At 39.6% G+C, this 19,888-nt stretch overlaps 2 protein-coding genes across 2 annotated transcripts; one reads left to right on the plus strand and one right to left on the minus strand.

The window, feature by feature from the left end:
* Positions 1–901: 901 nt before the first annotated feature.
* Positions 902–18,533, minus strand: rassf4a (Ras association domain family member 4a). The gene is made up of 11 exons (XM_080508055.1): positions 18,485–18,533; positions 13,038–13,103; positions 12,817–12,892; positions 4,830–4,936; positions 4,184–4,263; positions 3,028–3,197; positions 2,595–2,696; positions 2,449–2,500; positions 2,104–2,225; positions 1,526–1,623; positions 902–1,080 (listed from the first exon to the last, which is right to left on the minus strand). Exons 2-11 carry the CDS (start codon positions 13,088–13,090, stop codon positions 1,011–1,013), a joined length of 930 nt encoding a protein of 309 aa, XP_080364181.1. The 5' UTR covers positions 13,091–13,103; positions 18,485–18,533; the 3' UTR covers positions 902–1,010.
* Positions 13,717–15,354, plus strand: LOC308138608 (C-X-C motif chemokine 10-like). Its single transcript, XM_080507800.1, has 4 exons — positions 13,717–13,797; positions 13,952–14,081; positions 14,176–14,259; positions 14,777–15,354. Exons 1-4 carry the CDS (start codon positions 13,731–13,733, stop codon positions 14,901–14,903), a joined length of 408 nt encoding a protein of 135 aa, XP_080363926.1. The 5' UTR covers positions 13,717–13,730; the 3' UTR covers positions 14,904–15,354.
* Positions 18,534–19,888: the final 1,355 nt, after the last annotated feature.

Below are 19,888 nucleotides of genomic sequence, written 5' to 3' on the forward strand. Positions count from 1 at the left end.
TAGTAAATATCAGTAGAAAGGAGTGAAAATACAGCTGTTACCGCTTTGCAGTTTTCATCAACCGTAAGACTGATCACAATAAATAGCTGCCAGTAGTCACTGTGTAAAAAAAGATGTTGGTGTGTAAGGTCAAGGTTGGGTGGGCAAATATTACAGTCTTGCCATTTGTGAAACTGTGGGAAAAAGGAACTGCCCTCATTTCTCAGGACAACCCCATTGTGTAATGTTGATAAGTTCACACACACACGCACGCATGCACACACGCATGCATGCACCCACCCACACACACACACACACACACACACACACACACACACACACACACACACACACACACACACACACACACACACACACACACACACACACACACACACACACACACACACACAGAAACAGAGAATCGACTCATGGGAACAAGCTGGCAAAGAGGATTGTTGAGAACAATGCTAAAATGTGTTCAATCCATGGAAGTACAGGAAATAATAAAGACTGCTTCTTTGTTTCTGGGAAACCTGAGCAGGGCATTATGTTTGGTTTCAGTAAAGCTTCCAAAGCATTCACAAGGGCAACACAAGATTTATTACATTGAAAGTTCAAAGTCAGAAAAGACAAAATAATTCTGTATCAATACTCGTATAAGCAGTAAGAATTATCATACAAAATGTGTACATATTGAAATTCAGTGTCAAAACTGTATATAAATGTATATAGTTGATAGTAAAAAATATCCAAAAAACAGATCATACAAAGCAAGATATGTAGTTTTAAGAGCAGAGGCAACGTTTCAGCTTTATCCCTACATTCACCAGTGTTTGGAAATGTTCCCACCGTAAATCAACAGTCATTCACATTTCACCCACCCAACCCCACTGCTCTCTTCCCTTCCCTTCCCCTTACACACACACACACGCACGCACGCACGCACGCACGCACGCACGCACGCACGCACGCACGCACGCACGCACGCACGCACACACACACACACACACACACACACACAGCAACACTCATACTCTGTCACTGGTGTGAGCTTTGCCTTCAAGCTGATGTAGAATCATAGACCGCAGAGCACTGTACCTGCAGAAATGGAGAAACACTGATTTTTCTTTGTCATATACACGCAACAGACACATAAAACTGCACATTTCAGGATCATCTAGTTGTTTTCTACATTGTTAAATAGTTCAATTAAGAAAAAAACATGTACATCTTCACCCAGAGTTAGTAATAATTGTCATTACAATAGTTATAAGTGAACCAAAAGACACTAAAGATTCTCAATGTAGTATATTGTAATATAGTATTCACTGTGAGAAAACCCTTTTGATTCCAACAACATGAATAATAGAAGTGGACACACAAATCCATAGTCTCAGTAATGGTGCTGAAATCTCAGTCAAATGAGTCACATTATTATAAATACTTGTAAAGAGACACTCATATTAGCTTCACATATTAAAATCCCATCAATCACAGGTGATTTTACAGTCCTATTTGCAGAGCAGACAGACTCATGACTTACTTTCTGGTCAGTTTGGATATTTCTCGTTCCTCTTCCTCTTTAAGCTTTTCTACAAAACTGTCTAAAACAGGGGTCTCAAACTTTATGTACTGGGCAACCTACAGCAAAGACAAGAAATGAAACATATCAAGATGAGTGAGCTGAATGACTCCTTTTCTATGACATAAAGATACCTAACATTACACAGGCATCCAACAGCTTTCCGGTATTTCTCTTGCTCTGTTAAAACTACTGAAATGCTCATTTCATCCTGATCTTGTTAGATATAATTTTAGAAGTTTGTTCAATAGAAAGAAAAAAAACAACAACCCTTCAGAGTAATACCAATCATCTTCCCATTAGTTTTATTTATATGCTCAGTGCAGTCACAGCAGCAACCTGTAGTAATCATGGCCTATTGTTATATCAGTCCATAAACAGGATCTCTTTTCTCAGCCTGCTAAATTTAGCTGAACTATCTATCCCATTGTAACACTGTGATTGTGCTGAGGACTACAAAACCAAAATGTAAATTGGCAACTCATTGTGAACGAGATATGAGACCAGGGAAAGCGTGTTGACACGGGGAATGGACTCACATCATATGTGACCTCCTCTCCCAGGTCAGCCTCTGTGAGGAAGATTTTGGATATTTTCTCACAGGGTCCATAAAGCACACGCATCACCAGAGGGTATTCGCCGTCCCTCAGTCGGGTCCTCTCTGCAGAGAAATGAATAACTCATCGATCACAGGGCGAACACAGTGAGCCACACAATCACACACGTTCACATTTACTCTTATGGGAAATTTTGGGCTGCCTATTAACCTGAAACCCATGCTTTTGGATTCAAGAAAATGTTTATAGAGGCACAGGAATTATTATTACACCACTAAGCAGGCCAGTATTGCTCAAGATAATATCACTATAGAAGATAAAACTTACCACCAGACTCGTGCACCATATAAAGGATGAACTCTTCAGATTTATTCTCCACCTTGAAAGAAGACACAAGCACAAATTATTCTGAAGTCTTTATTTTTTTCTTCTGGTACACCTCTTATAGGAAAACCACTAACAGTGTTGCTCACCCTAAACTTATGTAGCAGCAGGTTAAGGACTTGTGAAGTCGTCATCAAACTGTTTACTCGAACATTCGTGACGGAACCGTAGGCTGGAGTAAACACAGATGTCTGCAGGAGAGATAAATCACGAGCAGATTTGAAGAAAAAAAAAAAGGTCTTAGGAGAGAACACAGAGTACCCCTGGAGGGACCTTTCCCGGACTTGGGCACTTTGGACAGTTTAGTCAGGAAATCCCTCCATCTGCAGCTGGACTAATTCCAGGAGAAACTGGTGCCGGGACTTGGTGTACCCGAACACACGCTAATGAAATCAGCTCACAGCAGGCGATTGTAAAAGCACAGCGAAAGTACAGACACACCCGCGCAGGAAACCACTGCCCCTCTGCACCTGGAGATGCCTCAGAGATAACACTGGCGGAAGTGTGCTTTGTTTAGTGTACCTTGTGGTTGTAGAAGTGACCGTTGATTGAGAACCGGTGTGTGCGAAGTCTCTGCAGGTCTCTCGCAGTGTGTGTGTTTGACCTCCTCTGAACCCGCATGAACGAAGCGTCGCTCCTCGTTCTCAGCAGCTGAGGGGAGTCCTCTTCTTCCTGACCGCCCGCGTCACCGCCTCGGGAGTAAATAAACAAACAAACAATAAAACGCGCCTGTCCTTACTACAGGAGTTTATTGTATTTTCATGATAAAGAAAACAACATGAAATATTTTATTGATTTTCTCAACAAACTTTTTTTTTTCAAAAATAAAAATCCTATAAAAATTATTTTTAAAAAAATGTCTTCTTTTTTTAAATAAAAAAAAAAAGAAGACATTTTTAAATGCATTACAGTCATTCCAATTTGCTTTTATAGAGAAAATAGAAAAGCCCAACATATCCACATGAGCAAGCAGGTGTGTTTGCGACTGTGGAAAGGAAAAACTCCCCCCAACAGGGAGAAACCTTTGTAGAAACCAGACTCAGACTCAGACTCATTTATTTTTTAAATTTCTGATGATACATTTTTAAACAGAAAATGTTTTTGATTTTTAACTAACAAAATAAAATTTTGTTGTAAAAAAAAAAAAAACGTTCTGTTTTTGTTTTTGTAAAAAATTTTTTTTTAATAAATGTGATTGGGCATAAACAATAAATATCTTCTACAACTTGTTTATGTAGAAAGTCATAAAATGATTTACTCCAATTAAATGTTGGCTTTCCCAGAACAAAAAGCAGTTCATTATCTTTTCCATAAAAATTCATTCCAATTCCCCCCAAAAAAGAAAATCAATGTCCTATGGTGAAAAAACGGACAAAGAAAACATTCATTTGCGGAGTCATTTAATAATTTTTGTGGTCAGGAAATGCCTGATATCAAAAACTGACAGACCCTATTAAAAATTTTGCTAAAAGCACCACTAAGTAGTCCAACTATTAATATTGCTCCTGATCTGATCCGGTTGGCATCTTATCATAGTTCTCAACATGTGAGGCAAGCTTTCCAGTGGAAGTGCTGAATTGTTTACAGAGCTGTAATCCCTCTAAGGTCAATTGTAATCTTTACTAATCTGCAGTAATCCTTCAGGTGTGTTTATTCGACTGCACGTGTTCATACTCACCTGCTGGTCCACCATCCCTGCTCGGAGGATTATTATTAGACTCTCCCAAGAAGTGTTTGGCTAGACTGGAACTATCATTTCTGTAGGAAAGTAGCAGAAAAGTTTGTTAACATTTTCAGCACTGTTTATATATTATATTAACTGAAGATTGAAATAATGTTTTCTGAATTAATGTGTGGGATGTGGTTTAAAACTCTGGATGGAGGCAACAGCTAAACTTCATGTTCAAAGATTACCCTCCCTTTTATTTATGGTTGAAAACTGAGCGAGAAGCTTGATATGTGATACACGTTGCTAAATTTAAAGGCGAAATATTTATCTTAGTTACAAAATCTTTACTTTGAAAGTAGTGTATTTGTTTTCTTTTACCAAACAACTTGATTTAAAATGTATTTTAAACCCAAAATGAATTACTAATTTAATTGCTTCTTCTATACAAAGTAATATATGACATGAGTAGCAACAAATTCTGATATTGGACTGGTTATCTTAGTTTATTCTTTTCTACTGAATATTTTTAAATCACACTATTCGTACTATAATAATGATTCTTTATAATTACGTCACGGTGTACAGGGAGCTTGAAACTTGTATTTCGTTCTTGAAACTGAGCATGATGGGGATGTTGTGTACAAGGCAAACACACCGGTTGAGACGAAACCGTTCATTGTCATCGTACATCTGAAGCCTTATTGGCCGCCGTAGACCCCAATAGATGTTCAGTAGCCCTTCAAGAATGAGCTCTTCGTCTTCCTACACACACACACACACACACACGGATGGAAAAAAAAAAACAACCATTTTTCAGCCATCGTGGCCAGAGAGGAAATCCTGCTGGCCGGCAGCCCCTCTGGTTCAATATCAGGTGTACGTGCAGGAACAAGTGGCTCACAGCTGGAGGGTGAACCCTGTCATCTTGGAAAAACTGTGTCAGTTTTGCTCCTCCCCTTGTTCCACAATACCAGGGTGAAGTCACGTCCGAGGATGCGGCAGAAATGAGAATAGACACACAACTGCTGCATGTCACGTACACGCAGGGGGAGGGCACTTTCGTTTCCCGAAAACTACACAAAATCTTGAAGAAAACGCTTTTGTTTGGGAATTCTTTGAAAGCATGAAAAAACAAACAAATGTTTTCAAACTGATCTCAGTACGATAATGATAAAAAAAAGACCTCGGTCAGTTGGTTAATTTGAGGTCACCATCAAAGGTTTCAGTACTTATTTTCATGTGTTATAACACAACCGTGACCGTAGTAATTTTAATTGCAAAATGTCATACTATGATCAGATAAGGTCTTTGACGTGTGTGAAACCGCTTGTTATATCATCACTATAACAAATCCAATACTATTTTCAACAATGCAGACATTTAATCAGATGATGCTGATGGAAAAAAAAGCCATGAATCAATTTCTCTCACATTTTCAAGGCCAAAGCAAAGCAAAACAGATGCGACACAGCAAAATAAAAAGGAGTAAACTGAGTCTCCGCAGTCAGATCAGCTGATACTCTGTCAGTTAAAGTTTGTGGTTAACCAGACTGTAGACATTCACTGGTTTGTGCGGAGATGTTTGAAAATAATTATGTAAAAGAAAACACGTAAACATGTCAAAGAAAACACGCATAAAGAAAACACACACCAAAAACATATATGGTAATACTATGGAAGTCTTTAACTAATTTCAATATATTATAGCTTCAGAGGAATAATGTGGATTGTGAGCTTTTTAGGTTGCCATTATAAACAGCTGGAATTAGAGTTTGATTTGAAAACAATGACTTATAATCGCCTCTCTTTCATCATTTTGTCTGACTAATGCTCCATTTCTAATTTATTTAAAGAAAACTATTTGCAATTGTTCACATGTGAAGTTAAAAACTGAAGAATTCAGAAACATGGGGCATCTAAAGACACAATGGTGGAGCATATTGCTGAATAAGCCATAGTCTTTTTACTACACACAACAATATACCGTAAGTGGGAACCACAACATGTTTTATTGGCAACTTCTTTGAATGTACAACATCAAAGCTCTCCTAGATTAAAAAAAAAAAGTTTGCGACACATTCGCTTTCTTTCAGTAATTATTTTGGCATATATATATATTTTATTTTTTACATTTTGGTTAAAGGATGGAAAAAAAGAAAGGAGGTGGGTTATAGATGGTCACAAGGTTTCATTGTTTCTGCAACATAAACATTCATAGCAGCTGCAGTGCTGAACCTTGTTAACCCGCCACTCCTCAGTTTCCTGAGCAGGCATGAACACACCCTCACATGTACACACACACACACAGAGATCACCGCCAGACTATTTTTAGAAGTGGAGGCTAATCGTTTGGCTGCAGCCCGCCTCTATAAAGCCTGGACAGAAGCCCTCGTCCACTCAGACTTAACAGCACAAGCTCGACATCACTCAGCTTTCCTCTGCACATCCAACTCTCAAACAAAATCAAGAATCAAAGGTAAGCCTGATTCTTCTTGCTCTTATCTAAAATTAGGAAACCATAATATTACTGAAGGCATGAGGTTTGGATTCTTCATCGACATAACTTTATTCTAAGAAATAGTGCAGCAACATTACATACTACAGTCCTTACGAAACATAAAATAGGTTGTTAGATACCAATTTTAACATTGTGTCTTGAATAGTTTACTTTAACTGGCAATCACAGAAGGTTTCAACAGAACAGTGAAGAATGGAAAAAGTCAAGTAATGAAATGTTTTTCTAGATCTGTTGTAAACAGGCATCAAAGTCTAACGTCTTTTTCTCTCTCTCTCTCTCTCTCTCTCCGTCAGAATGAAACGCAGGCGTTTGTTGCTCCCCCTGCCTCTCTTACCAACCATCACGGAGACGCTGGAGGACTTGCCCGTTCATCCCTCATCAACCCAGCCCGCCCAGGGCTCTCAGTCTCCGGAGGACTATATGAGCAGCATTCAGGCTCTTGCTCGCCCCGCTGAGGCTCCGAGCTACGGCCCCGTCAGACTCCAACGGCCCCCCAGGCTTCGGCAGTTTTCAAAAGCTCAGATGAAGCTCTCTGCCTCAAACTCAGCTCCTCGCGGGTCTCCCCGCGCACTAAGGACTCCAAGACCTTTCAGTCTCAACCAGACCGAGGATTTTACTCTCAGGATGACCAGAGAACGAGACTGCAGGGGTAAAGACCCCGTGGACTGGCTGTTCGGACAGATAAGGACTTGAAGGATGAAACGGTGGTGTGGGAAGCCCTGCAGGTACTTTGGTGGAGTAATCTAAACAAGGTTGGAGGAACCTCAGGAGGAATCGCACTGTTTGTGTCTGCCGAGAAAAGACAGACTGAAACAAGCCTGGAGATCTATTTAATTCCATGAACTACGGACCCAACTATACATGTTTACATTGTTGATTTTTTTGTAATGATGACACAGTTATGGTATATAATAAAACGTTAAATTATTCTGAAGAAATGTGAAGCTGCCTTTTTTCTTTTCAAACGGTATTTTACAAAACAATTAAACATGACGTCATGTTATGTTTCTGGAAAATAATTAACTGAATTAGTTTCAAAAATATATATGTTATAATAATAATAATAATTATTATTATTATGATATATAAAAATAATATAAACTGTGTTTGTGAACTCTGACAACATACCCACAGAAAATCCTCATACACACTGAGCAAACGTTCAAACTCCACACAGAATCTTCCCCAAGGCCAAACCGAACTCAAACAAAAAGTCTGTCTCTCTGTAAAGCAAGTGTGATAACCACTGCACCAACATCCAGACCTGCACAATGCAGAGCATAATAAAATACATGATTGTTCTGCTAATGTCTAAAATGATTACATTTTCTTTACATTTTAAATAAATCTGCTCGGATTTTTCAGTGTAACATTATTATTTATATATGGATAATAAGTGTGACTATTTGTACAAAAGGTACTCTTTGTTGCTGACAAGAAACACATTGATAACATTCTAAAAAAGGGATTTGGTGTCTGAATAGATTTATATAAAATCTGCTTATTTTAGTTTAGTCTTCAGGCAGAGCTGATATGATAAGAGGATGGAGTCTGTGAATGAAAGAGTCTGATACGGGGTGTGTTTACAGGCCAGTGCAACACTTTTACTCAAGTGGTGATCTCAAGTACAATTTCACTGCATTTAAACAGCTTCTTCAACCGCATATTGTCCATTTAACCATATTTTAATCCTCCTTTATGTAGACTGTGGTCTGACAAGAGCTGATGAAAAGTTGAGATATAGCCTAAACACAAACATCACAGGAATAAAACAGAGAAACTCACGATCTCCCAGTCACATATTCACCAAATAGCCACTAATTAAACAAACAGACTACTCGACTGTAGGAGGAAGGACCTGCAAAGTACCTGAAACTTTAGCACAGTAAAAACCATTGAACTAAATATAATTTCTATATATTTCTACTGTTCAAACCTTTAGTTAATCAAGGTTACTCAGTAGTAATTGTATCAAGAAAGGTATTACAACCCAGGGAATAATTATGCATTCATTTTCATTTGAAGCATCTTTCATGTTTGTAAATTTAGCTGATTTTTGCAGTTTTTTGTGCGCGTCTACTTGCATAAAAACATGTTGCTGCTTTTCCCACAACTGCGCCAAACCTACCCGTTGAGCAGAAAATCATCTCAGCGCCACACCTCCACCTAGCGGTGAGAGTGAAAGCTGCAGTAGAGACGTTTTAAAAAAAATGTGTTTGAAAGTGAACCGCCAGAGGGCGGCACGCGCAAATATATTATATCGCCACACACCTTCACTGGAGGCTTCAGCGGCTTCTTTGTTGTAACAACATTGAGTGTGAACAACACATCAGATTTGAAACTTTTGACAATAAATGCAGGGGGGGAAAAAAACCCAAAACGTAGTGATGAGGGATAAAAATGACCAAGAAAAGAAATGTGACAGTTTCATGACACAATGCAACCCATGAGTCACTGGCTCAGAGATCTAAACAGTGACAGAGGAAATGATAAACAGGATAGCCCACATGTAATACAGTTAATACTCCTCATGTGCAGACATGTGGGTACATGTTTTCTCTTCAGAGGTTCTGGTAATTTGATTGGATAGGCCTGAACCTCTCCTGTAAACCACCTGACAGTCCACCTACAGAATGACTAATGCTCATCACCTGATGCTGCATGAAGTGTGATCGTGACCTAAACCTAAAACAACACACAAAAGCCTTCCGCAAATAGGCATTAAATCTTATTTTTCAAGATTGAAACAGTTTGGATGTACATTAAATTAAATGATAATTCCTCTGGCAGGGAATTGTGACACAATACAGGCTCTGTATTGTTATTCACAGACATACATTATAGCTTATTAATTCAGATTAAGAGAGTTCAGTTGTTGGCCGAAAGCCATATTGCAACTGAATGAATGTATTGCTGACTGATTTTGGTCCCTCTTTGTTGTCTTTTCGCTGTTAGTATCGGGGGTCGGGTGTTGTTATTTTGTCCCAGAATCATGCTCGGCTCCATCCTGCCTGTATTTTCTCCACCCGTTTTGTGCACCGTCAGTTACTCTATATGGTTCATCCCAGGTAACTCAACTCATCCACCTTCACGCCTTCTACTCGTGCTGTTTTCACTTTCATGCGTCTTGGCTTGTGTCTCCAGGGCAGACCACCACCACTCAAGGCTATTTTCTGCTCTGTTCTCTCAACAAAGATTATAATGTAATCTGTAGACATCGCGGTCTGTGGGGCCTCCTGCCTGCCTGACCTCATTGCTATCCTATCCATCACCATTGTAAGCAAGAGGAGGCTCAGACTGATCCCTGATGCAACCCTCCTCTCACCCTGAACCCAGAGATGTGGCTCTGGAGCCACAGCATTGTTGTTCTTCAGATGAAGTGCAGCTGGACACTGTGGTCAGATTCATTGTGTAAACTACTGTGTCAAGAAAAGTTTTCTTATAATGGTTTAGTCATGAATAGAATGCAGATTAATTATCAGCACATTGTTTCACCCTCAACATAAACCTTTGGAAATATATTTGTAGTCAGTCAGTCAGTCCTTAATCTCCTCTTCCATCGCTGCACAAGGTTTAGTAGGACTCATTTCAAAGCTTTGCATCAAGAAAAAAATCTATCACAAAAGGAGATGACCCTAATCTTTGACTTGTCTCTTGTGGTACACCAAACACAAATAATACATCGACATTAAAGAGCAGTGTCATTAATGTTTTTAAGGTCAGACTTTTGACTGCAATGGCCTTCTTGTAGGATGATTCACATTTCAGTCAAAACAACTTCACCCAAAACCGAGCATTGACCAGAAGTCAAGACCAGCGCCAGCTGCCCAGTACATGAGTTACTAATGAGGCCATGAAATCATCCAAACCAGAGATGCCCCTGAAATTATGTGAAAGATCTACAGTCCAATAAAAAGAAAGAAAAAACAAAACCCTGAATGGGAATGAGACAGTTCCATCCACATTTGATCATTTTCTCAGTACAAATAAAAGGCTTACATGGTCCCATCCATCTCAAAAGTTGTTGCTTTGGCTCCTCAAGGTACTTCTGTGTGTTTTTTTATTCAACATTGTTGTGTAGATAAGCTTACTACTTCTCAGATCATCACAGCTTTGCAACTTCTCTGTCAGTCTACTACATGGCATGCCGAGAACAAGTGTTTCAAAGTAAGAATAAAACACAATTTCCTATTTCTAAATAGCTTTTTCATTTCGAGTGAAATTCAATATGTATAGTAAGGATGTCAAATAAACTCTACAATACACAGGGTATTTAATAGTGTTCGAGATGCAAACTGTAGATCACAGCTGAAGCTGTCATCTTGTTACAGTAATAGTACAAGTTGCACGCATTACATGCCTTTGCCTATTGTTTTACAGAGTTTTTCTCATTGCACAATGTCAAGTGGAACAAGAAGAACTTTTTCTTTCTTTCTCTTGCAACCACTGGATGTACATTTATCCCAATTCAAATTTCTTCTGTGTTTCTATTGCAGCTGCAGTAAAAATACATTTTGCTGCAATTTTGCAATTACTGCCTGAGCAGACATTGCTGAGGTTGCATACACAGAAACTTTTTGTACAATGCCATGAGAGCTAGCACAGTAAATGCCCATTTAATGTTCGCGCGATAACGTGTTTTACACCAGTAAATACAGTAGCTTATTAGAATTTATTAGTCTTAATTAGAAACAGACTGAACAGATATGTGTAGTCTGTTACTGTAAGCACCATTATCAAAAGCTTACAGACCAAACACTCACACTTACATCACCAGCGAGGTAAATGTATTGTTATTGATGTTGTGGTGCTTTTGATTAATTCTTGATGTTGACCTTGGAAAACAGTTCAGGCTGCGATGACTCTGCATCCTGTAAAAGGGGGCAGCCAAACAGACAGTATTGTTCATGATAAGTTCTACAAGCAGTGTGTAAAGTTAACTTTATTCAGTGAGGAGGCATCATGGGGGAAAAAAAAGAGAGATAAATAAGTAGCTCTGAGTGTTTCCACATTTTGTCCCCAACTGGAATTGTGGCCAGCCTGAGAAATAACATCACACACATCATGTAGAAACTATTCTTTTCTGCTGTTGTAATCTATATTTCAGTAATTTTTTTGTTGAATCAACAATCACCTTTGAGAAGTACATATTTCTCTTTGAGCAGAAAGTTTGACCTGATTCCCATTAAATTCTTGTCATTTAAAAGTTCATTTTTCAGCCAATGTTGGACGATGACACACAGTTACAATCCCACAACAAGGCTTCACAAAGTCACAGTAACGTCAGACACTCATTTGTGGCGAGCCATTTCCCATGAAATCAAGAATGATTGAGACAATATGATTAGACATTTAAACTCACTTTTTAGTATTTTTGGGTAGCACAACTTCAATATTGAGATGCCCTCGCTCTATATGCTGTATGTCATATAACCATATTAGGCATGTAGCCGCAAGGGGTTTTCCACAGTGAGTCGAAGAGGGGGGACTGATCTTGACCACCCTGGCCTGCCTGCACACGCACGCACGCACGCACGCACGCACGCACGCACGCACGCACACACACACACACACACACACACACACACACACACACACACACACACACACACACACACACACACACACACACCCAGAAACCTGCTGGTTAACACAAAGGGGAACTCCAAACCATAAACCCCATAGAATGATTATCAAACAAATAGCCAAACACTTAAGGAAAGAAAAAAAAAAAGGCACTACGCACAACGTCTCCAACTAAAAAGCATTTACTAAGCAAGAATCCGACGACAGAAACTTGAGACACTCCTTTCTTCCATTTTCATTTTGAGGGATCTGGGGGCTTTTTGTGGTGTGCCAGCTCTTTGCCAATCCTGGACAAGAGCCCAGGAATGTCAGGTTTGCGCTCCAAACGACAAGCCTGTCTATTTTCAAGTATTTTCTCCTCATTATCTCTGCAAGATCAAACTGCTGGTTTCCAGCAACTGGTTCCAGTCTTGTGGGAGTTTTTTCACCGTGTTGTATATTCTGCAGTCAGTCAATCACATCAACAATAACACCTCTGTTTATCTTTTTTATTGCTTTCATCAATTGTCTCTCTTGTTTGTGACTCAAGCTTTCTCACCTCACGGGTCCTGAGCTGGAAGTTTTTCCCTTCGTGGTAACAATTGTAGGTCCTGAGCAGTGACAGGATGTCAGACCTGAATACGAACAAACAAACACAAAGGCTGGATTAGTGTTAACAAGTCTCAGGCATTGCAGGGAAATGCAATGCATGTAATCACCAGTGTCATTTCACCTCATTGTATGTAATTAGAGTGCAGTGAGAGAACTGGAAGAACGTACTTTGGTATGAGCTTCCCCTCACTGAGCTTCACGTGGGTCCGGTGCTCAGACATTTTGACCAGAGTCCTGTGTGACAGAAAATCATGTTGAAAATTAAAAAAAATGTAAAAAATAAAAAATGTCTCATTATCTTTATTAAGACATTCCTGGTGACTGCATCAATCTAAATAGTAATACTATTTATGGACAAATAATTTGAATTGTGCATGAAAAACTATGTGCTGATAATATACTGTAAAACATTTATTATACTGCGTGATGAAGACGCTGGTGTAATGCGCTATCATTATCAGATGTTAATAATGAAGAGCTGATATGGAATGAAGAGAAATCACATGGGCTGTTGAGACAGAGCCAACAGACTGATTAAAGTGTCATGTTGTGACGAAGCTCAACAAAGCCCGGAAGGAGATGTCTCTATCTCATGTAAGGGTTATACTCCTGCTACTGTGGCAAACTGACATCACTGAGTTCTTCTGGATGTCCACTTCTCCCAACAAACCCAGAGGAATGCTGTCCCTGATCTTTGCATCCTGAATCCTGTGTCTTAAGATTTTTTTTAGAGGGAAGGTACCATGGGGAATTTCCTGGTTTGGAAAGCCCAGCTTAGTGAGAGTGCGGGGGAGGAGCGGGAGTATAAAACAGCAACATGTGGCTCCGAGGCTCAGTGTCAGCGCTCGGCTCGTCTCCAGCATGAAGCTTCATCCTACGTCAGTCTATCAGTTCGCCTTCTTGAGCCTCTGCTGTGTGCTGATCACAGGTAAGACGCTGTGGATTCATCCGATGCCGACATAAATAGTCAAAGCGAGCGAGGTTGTGTTTGTCAGGAGGCATGTTTACCTGCACTCACTAAATCTCTGCTCGTGTCGCACTGTACTGAATTGACCTGTAATCCTGTTACTTTGTCTGCGCAGTGAGAGAGGCAGACAGCACGTTTGTGCCGGCGAGATGTTTGTGTATGCAAACACAACGAGGAGTGAGAGGGCAACTGAAAGAGCTCATGGTCTACCCCAAAAGCCCCAATTGTCACAATGTGACAGTTATGTGAGTACAAGATGTAGCAGACACACGCACGCGCACATGCACACGCACACACTAAATATGTTTGACTAAATTTGTGGTTTGACGTGTTTTTCAGAGTGACACTGAAGACAAACAATCAGCCCGTGTGTCTGAATCCGGAGGCACAGTTGGGGAAACGGTTGATTCGCTGCTGGAACAAGTGAGAACTTTAGTCAGAAACGCTTAATATAAAATATCTTTGCATAGAAATCATGCTTTCAAAAACAAACAAAGACTAATGGCTTCGTAACTCCCCTTGTCAAACTCATAAGACTTCAATATAGGTAAAATATGACACCCTCATTTTGGTCATGACACCAGAAATGTTTTTTTTTCTCACCCTAACAATACTTAGAGTATAAAGGGTTTAAATGGCTATAGACACTCACGTGTCGACACATTTCCTGCGAATCATGGCCAACAGTATCCTATTTGTTACCATGTCAGTTCTTGTCCTAACAAAGCACCCAGTGAAGCACTTTCTTCAACCTTCCAGTTGACTTCACTGCTTTTGGATTGTCACTTTGTACATAACATCCAAATGTGTAATAATTATGTACCGTCAGCAATTCTTTCATATTCATTCATTTAGACGTCAAACTGATTGAAGCTCATGCATCCCGATCCGAACCCTCTTGTCTAAACTGTGTGCTGTGCTTTGTTCCCCTTGTTCTCAGAGTTCACAAGTTGGGCCGTAATGCGAATCTGTGTCTGAAGAGGAGGAGGAGAGGCAATCAGCGCCAGCGGCCCCGGCAGAGGAGACACCACCAAAACAGAAAACAGTCACCCTCAAACTCTCAGTAGTCAAGCCCGCTCATGAATGAGGAGCAGCTACTGCGCAGAGGGAATTGCGTGCAGGCTGATACTTGCCGCTACTGTGGTCTCACTGTGTCTTCAGGTCACCAGTGGCACGCTACCACTTTTCACTTTTTCTATAAAAGTGGCACTGTTAGGAAATCAGACGGTTTCAAACTGCAGCCTGACCTTTTGATCAAAGTGTCTGTGGGGCAGCAACAGGGGGCTTTATTCTTTGTGGTCATATGACTAATGTAATGTTTCACAACAAAGCCCTGGAGGCTTTTCGTAAATGTTAACAAGTTAAGATTTGAACCCTTATTAAATGGTCAATATATTGTTTATGGGTAGCTCTGTACATGCAGCTGGAATAGCTTACTGAAGACTTTGTTGGTTATTTATTTTTATATGACTATGAGACTTTTTCAGACATTGTTTTTTGTAAATAAATAAATATACATCAAAACAATACTGTGACTGTGTGACCTTCTGTTCAAAGCTTTGATGATCCTGATAATTGAAGGAAGGGGGATATGGTTGCCTTCTCGGCAGGATAAGAGTGGTCTCCACAACCTCAGCTTTTAGTTAATAAACTACCAGATGTAGGCCAGCAGCAGGCGTTAAACAAACACAACTACCTTAACATATCTGCTGAATCAAAGCAATAAGTAGTGAAAATCGACTCTTTCTTTCAAAGCTTAAGTTTCTTTTCCTTTGCACCCCAGACAATCTACAATGAGGTTGACATAAGATTTATATGAGGCTGAAACAGAACACCATTACAGTTTATAGGTTACTGGTTATACTGGGTTATGACTTCATAGACTATTGTTGGTGTTGCTCAACATCCAGGTGATCAGGGCGTGGATCTATGAAAACAAGCGTTTTATGATGGAAAGTAAATCCGCTTCTTGACCTGCTGTTGTTTCTTGTAAAGCATGTGACAGGATAGACCCAACTAAGGGCATGGGCATGTGCAAGCACACGTGTGCGTGTGCTTGCACACACACACACACACACACACACACACACACACACACACACACACACACACACACACACACACACACACACACACACACACACACACACACACACACACACACACACACACAATGGCAAACGTAAAGTGTATCACTATAACATGTGCCAACCTGTTTTGGTTTCAATCCAACACATCTTTTTAGAACTGAAATGGACCCTGGGAAATATCTTTTGCTCCCTTTTTCCTTCAGTAATTGCCCTCATGAGTGTAGAATGAAAAGTGAAAGTAAACTTGCTTGTAATTATCTCAGACAGAGACTTGGAGGGACTTTTTACATGTCATCGTGTATCCATGGAAATAATAAAAGGTCGTTTGAAGTCAGGCATTACTTTTCTGCCATGGTGATAAGGTGCCATCAGAGGCATTACAGATAAATGTCATTATACAACTGATAAAACACAAACTCACAAAAAAAAGTGAAAATCTGTCTAATCACTTAAATATTACAATATAACATGATTCATTTATCTTATAAAATTCTCAGTTTTGATGATGTATTAAACCTAAAAGCCATTAGAAATACAGCACAAGGTAGCTTTGTATTCATCCAAATCAATCTTTAAAAGCTGCCAACTAAACTCACAGAGACTTTTCTGAATCAATAATTAGTATGTTTGGATTTGCGAGTATGTTTTTCTGCATTTTTTCCTCCATCATAATGAATTCACTTGAAATCTGTATTATATTTTCTACAGTTTGAGATTTAAGTTTATTATTTAATAAAATGCAGCAAACTAATCCCACAATAATAATTCAAATAGTGTGATGGCGCCACCGAGTGTCCTGCAACAGAACTTCAATGAGCGCTTCACGGTATCAGTGGGCATTCAGCCTCTATATTGCTTTATTCACCCAGTTGATCCCAACTGAAAAATGGGCAATGTAAGTGAACTCCAAATTAACCTAAAATCCATGTTTTTGGAAGGTAGCAGTGCCTATGCAAAACCCATGCAGACACGCACACACCCAGAGATCACACAAACAGCACAGAAAGGCTTGCAATCAAACTGGGGATATTCTGGCTGTGAGGCACCAATGCAAACCACTTTACCTACGTGCTGTTGATCAAGCCGCAACTCTACCTGTCGTGATGAAACAAGCACATGTTTAGCAAGTGCACACATAAAAGCACAAACTGCTGAAAAATTATATGAATATTCCTGAGGCAATGGGTTTATTTGCAGCGTATAATTTGATTGTAAAAGGGAAGTTGTTTTGGTGAAGTAATGATGTGTGACTAATTCAGTCCTTAACTACATTTGCACTTTAACACACTTCATTTTGTTGCTTGACTGGCACATCCAAAACTGATTTTAATCTGGTTTTGCCACAGTTTTATTTCTAATTATTTCTTGAATGGGAACAAGACACATCTTTCTTGCTCTCACACACAGGAAGTGACGCTTTTCCATTTCTTGCAGCTGAAAGAGAAGTTTGTGGGGAGAAAAATGCTTACATGAGCACCAAAAAAACCCCCAGGAAACAGACTGACCAGCTGCATGACAAGGAAGTGAATGCTGGGAGCTGAATTCAGCTAAAACCAATCAACGTTAAAGATATACACTCAGAGGCCTCTCGCCACATGTTAAAAAGCTCAAGACTGATTGCAATCTGAGTTCTTCACATTTACTTTTACATTAAAAAGGTTTATTTTAATTATAGAGATGACTGCAGTGATCTTTCAAGTCAGAAACCTTTGACCCACTCCACATATATCTAAGAAAGGCGCTGACAAAGTATGTGCATCATGGGCTGGTCAGCCCATCTCATGCATATTAATACACAATAATGGGTGTATAAATTTTCCATAACTTAAAGGGTTTCAGTCTGTCACCATTGTTATGAATTATTCAGCCACAGCACATGGCAGCAAGGGACCAAAAGCTTGGAAAATATATTGAGGTGATTTTAAGATTTTGGTCAATTTATATAATCTGTCTCTGCCCTTCTCTGGTGAATAAATCAATGCTTGCTGTGCCTCCGTGTGGGAACTCCCTCAGTGGACAAAGAACATTCATTGCAGCCTCGTTAATTGGTTTCATCATCGCGAGATTGCCATCCAATTATCACACCTACACACCGGCAGCTGCACGCGAGGACAATCAAGCTTCTGGCGTAAAATATTTCCACGAGGGATCGAAACTGCAGAGAAAATGTTGTTTTTTTGGTAACACGTTCGGACAAAACTGTATATATCAGAAAAACACCTGGATTGGATATTTACAAGTCTCTGTAGACCACTAATCGAAACATCGAATCTATCTCTGATAAAACAGATGACACGGACGAGTTAATAAAAACAATACTAATAAAAAAAAAAAAAAGATCCAAGAGAATTTAAAGGTTTTTTTATAAACAGGTTGAATTACATCAACTTTATAAAATGCATAAAAACGGGATTTATACTTCATTGAATTTGCGGATCCTCTTCCCTTTATATCTATTATATATTTGTCGGTTTCGAGGGTTTGTTGCACTTTTTCAAAGTTTAGCGCTTCTCGATCTTTTCAGAAATTGCAATGTATTTGATGAGTTTAGTTCCTACCATAACAGACTGCGTCCCCGGTCGTCTTCCGCACATCCACCAGCGATATATCCCGCTTATCTTTATCAGTTTTCATGCCTCCTTGCCAGTGCTGCATTCAGAGCTGGGAGAAGTGATCGACAACACGATGATCCAATAGAATGACGAGCTGATAAGATTCAGCCAATCAGTATTGAGTGGGCGGGATCCTCCAGGGTCACGTACCTCTGTCTCAATGACGCGTCTCCTGGGGGCTTTGGGTATGTCTGATTAATAAAAGAAAAATCTTTGATTTTTGTCTACACACATCGAACAACAATGAAATACAGCTAATGCGTCAATGCCATTTAAATTATTTATTTTATTTTATTACCTCGTTCTAAAACCTGCACTGTCAACAACAATAAAGTCTGATAAATAAAAGTAAAGACAGTAATCAGATGTCTCAACCTTGATTAATTGTCTGTATACATACAAACATACATTTTACAATTAAAAGCTTCATGCTATTTTCTTCAATCGTTGTTTTTCGTTGTCATTTCAAGTTGTTTGCCTGTCTGCAATCACATCTGCAGTGTAGGGAAATTCTGTTTCCTTCACCAACACCAGTTCCAAAGACCTGCTATTGTATGTAGTCTGAGCGGTAAAGGAAGAAGTTCCTGTGACATGTTAAGATTTATTTCACCCATCCTGTTTTTGAGCCTGGATCTGCCATCTAGGAAACTATTGTCGACTGAAAGCTGCAGGAAGTCTCTCAATCTACTTTGTATAGCCTCACAGAAGGAAGCATCTCTCTCTCTCTCTCTCTCTCTCTCTCTCTCTCTCTCTCTCTCTCTCTCTCTCTCTCTCTCTCTCTCTCTCTCTCTCTCTCTCTCTCTCTCTCTCTCTCTCTCTCTCTCTCTCTCTCTCTGTCTAAGGTTGATGAATTAACATCCAGAGGAAGTAAGTTGTTCCAGCAGCTGTACTACTTCCCTCACACAGAACAATTTATTCTTAAGGATGTGAGTTATGACAAAGTTGGAGAACTTGTTAAGGAAATACCAATGTTATCCCAATGTTATTTTTTTCTTCTTTTTTGTTTTCTTTCTTGTTCAGTCAGCTGCTATAATTGGCCAGAGATGCCCACAAAGATAATATTGCAGCTCAGATTGTGGGCTAATGAGCGGCTTCAGCAGATCCTGGACAAAGACTCTGTTCTCTCCATGAACTACCAGAACATTTGATTCCTCCTGACTGGATTCTCATGTCACATCTTTGATACATTGTGGAAAAGGAAAAGAAAAGCATGTTTAAATAGCTCCAACTCTGAATTTGTAAATTGAGTCAAATGGGCTAAGGAGAAAACCCCAGTTCTTTTACCATCAGGCTATTTACGTGGACATGTGTGTTTTCGTGCGCCTGTTGTCTGACCCCTGGTTTTCAGTG

The sequence above is a fragment of the Blennius ocellaris genome, assembly GCF_963422515.1.
Source record: "Blennius ocellaris genome assembly, chromosome: 13".
Taxonomy (NCBI): Eukaryota; Metazoa; Chordata; class Actinopteri; order Blenniiformes; family Blenniidae; genus Blennius; species Blennius ocellaris.

Excerpts from the sequence above, each read along its gene's own strand:
- rassf4a (XM_080508055.1), bottom strand. The coding sequence starts at position 13,090 with ATGTCTGAGCACCGGACCCACGTGAAGCTCAGTGAGGGGAAGCTCATA. Across the intron at positions 4,937-12,816 it reads TCCAGCTCAGGACCCGTGAG|GAAGACGAAGAGCTCATTCT; the intron begins GTGAGAAAGCTT and ends GTGTGTGTGTAG. Across the intron at positions 3,198-4,183 it reads CAGGGATGGTGGACCAGCAG|GCGGTGACGCGGGCGGTCAG; the intron begins GTGAGTATGAAC and ends TTTACTCCCGAG.
- LOC308138608 (XM_080507800.1), top strand. The coding sequence starts at position 13,731 with ATGAAGCTTCATCCTACGTCAGTCTATCAGTTCGCCTTCTTGAGCCTC. Across the intron at positions 13,798-13,951 it reads CTGCTGTGTGCTGATCACAG|TGAGAGAGGCAGACAGCACG; the intron begins GTAAGACGCTGT and ends TTGTCTGCGCAG. Across the intron at positions 14,082-14,175 it reads TGTCACAATGTGACAGTTAT|AGTGACACTGAAGACAAACA; the intron begins GTGAGTACAAGA and ends CGTGTTTTTCAG.